This window comes from Condylura cristata, unplaced genomic scaffold (assembly GCF_000260355.1).
Source record: "Condylura cristata isolate star-nosed mole 26May11 unplaced genomic scaffold, ConCri1.0 scaffold00015, whole genome shotgun sequence".
NCBI lineage: Eukaryota > Metazoa > Chordata > Mammalia > Eulipotyphla > Talpidae > Condylura > Condylura cristata.
In genome coordinates this window covers 36006938-36008292 of record NW_004567116.1, presented here as the reverse complement: position 1 = coordinate 36008292, position 1355 = coordinate 36006938, and the positions used below count along the sequence as shown (strand labels likewise).

General features: G+C 42.7%; 1 protein-coding gene across 2 annotated transcripts in view; it reads left to right on the top strand.

Annotated features, from left to right (window-relative positions):
- Positions 1-1355, top strand: part of LOC101620936 (tripartite motif-containing protein 34-like) — an 18421-nt gene that overhangs the window by 8980 nt on the left and 8086 nt on the right. For both annotated transcript variants that reach the window (XM_012725051.1, XM_012725050.1), the window contains exon 4: positions 326-421. In XM_012725051.1, the coding sequence (XP_012580505.1) occupies positions 326-421 (96 nt within the window). The remainder of the gene's footprint in view (positions 1-325; positions 422-1355) is intronic.

Below are 1355 nucleotides of genomic sequence, written 5' to 3'. Positions count from 1 at the left end.
CATGAAAAGCCATCATTTCCCTTTGCATATGATGTATAATTGAGGGACTGGGTAGATTGAGATAATTATGTCTTTGCTTCAGGATCACATTTTTCTTCAAGGACAAATAGAATCCATCTCCCTTGGGGAAGGGTTGGTGACTTCTCACACTTCTCTCTTAATACATTCACACTTCAGACTTTCTTCTAAGTTACAGATTCTCTTTATTTTCAGTTTCTGTGATTCTTTTATGTTTGGAGAACAGTCTGATTGCTTTCTCTGTTACATTTATTCAGATATTTATAAAAACCCATAGCTTGACTCCGGCTTGATTCCCCTCTCACAGGGGAAGCTCCAGGGAACCCTGAAGCAAATGAGGAAAAAGTTGCAGCAAGTTGGACAATTGGAAGCTGAACTCAAAGAAAGGAGAACTTACTGGGAGGTAGGAAGAGGTTCTTTTTGAGGGATTTAGACAGAAATCTGGTAGAACTTGGGTGATAACTCAAGGAACTCCCTATCTACCTTTTTGTTATCTGTTCATTAACATATCCCAGAGTCATTTGTGTTTTGTCCCAACTTCTGTGACCTGCCACAAGAAAGGAAAGTAAAAGGCAGAGAGGCTGAGCAAGCAGAGTTTATTGCTCCCAGACAGCAGCTGAGACGGAGTTCCTAGAGTAGGGTCCGCAGCTATTGCCAACTCAATAAGGTGGAAAGGGTCTTTTATATAGATCTAGTTTCACATTTCAAAGGTGACTCATCGCTGTGTCCTTAATGTGAGGCCCAGTTTGCTGTCACCTTCAGCTAGTCCCCTCCAGGATCTCAAGATCAGTTTTATTACCACTTTATCAAGCTTGGATGCAAGGCAAAATTCTTTACCACCCTAATTCAGTCCTTGTCAGTAAATCTTTGGTCACCCCCAACAATTTGATTATCCTTTTCTTTATCATTTCCCCATGGAGGTGGGGATTGAAAAGAGCATATCAGGGAGGAATGGATCTTTGGGGGAAAGCTTCATATGGAGGGACATTGGCCAGGATGGCAGTGAATTCTCTGTTCCATTCCCTTCACAGGTTTGTGTCTTTGACTCTACTGGGGGAAGTTAGGTCATGACTCATGGTTTTGTGGTCAGTGTCCACTGGCAGAGGGTGAGGGTGTGGTCAGTAGTAGTCTGGCTGTGTGAACGTGGAGACATACCCAGTTGCTCTTTTTTGGCTCAGAGTTGGCCCCAGTGCTGCAGGCTTGAGGTCATTATTGGAATATAACAGAGGGGAAGTCATAGGTGAAAAGCTTTATGAATTGTTCTCATGCTTCTATCTCACTTTGCTGTGAGAACTTTCCAATTACAGTGGTTCTAGTTCCAGTTCCTAGTCTTGTAA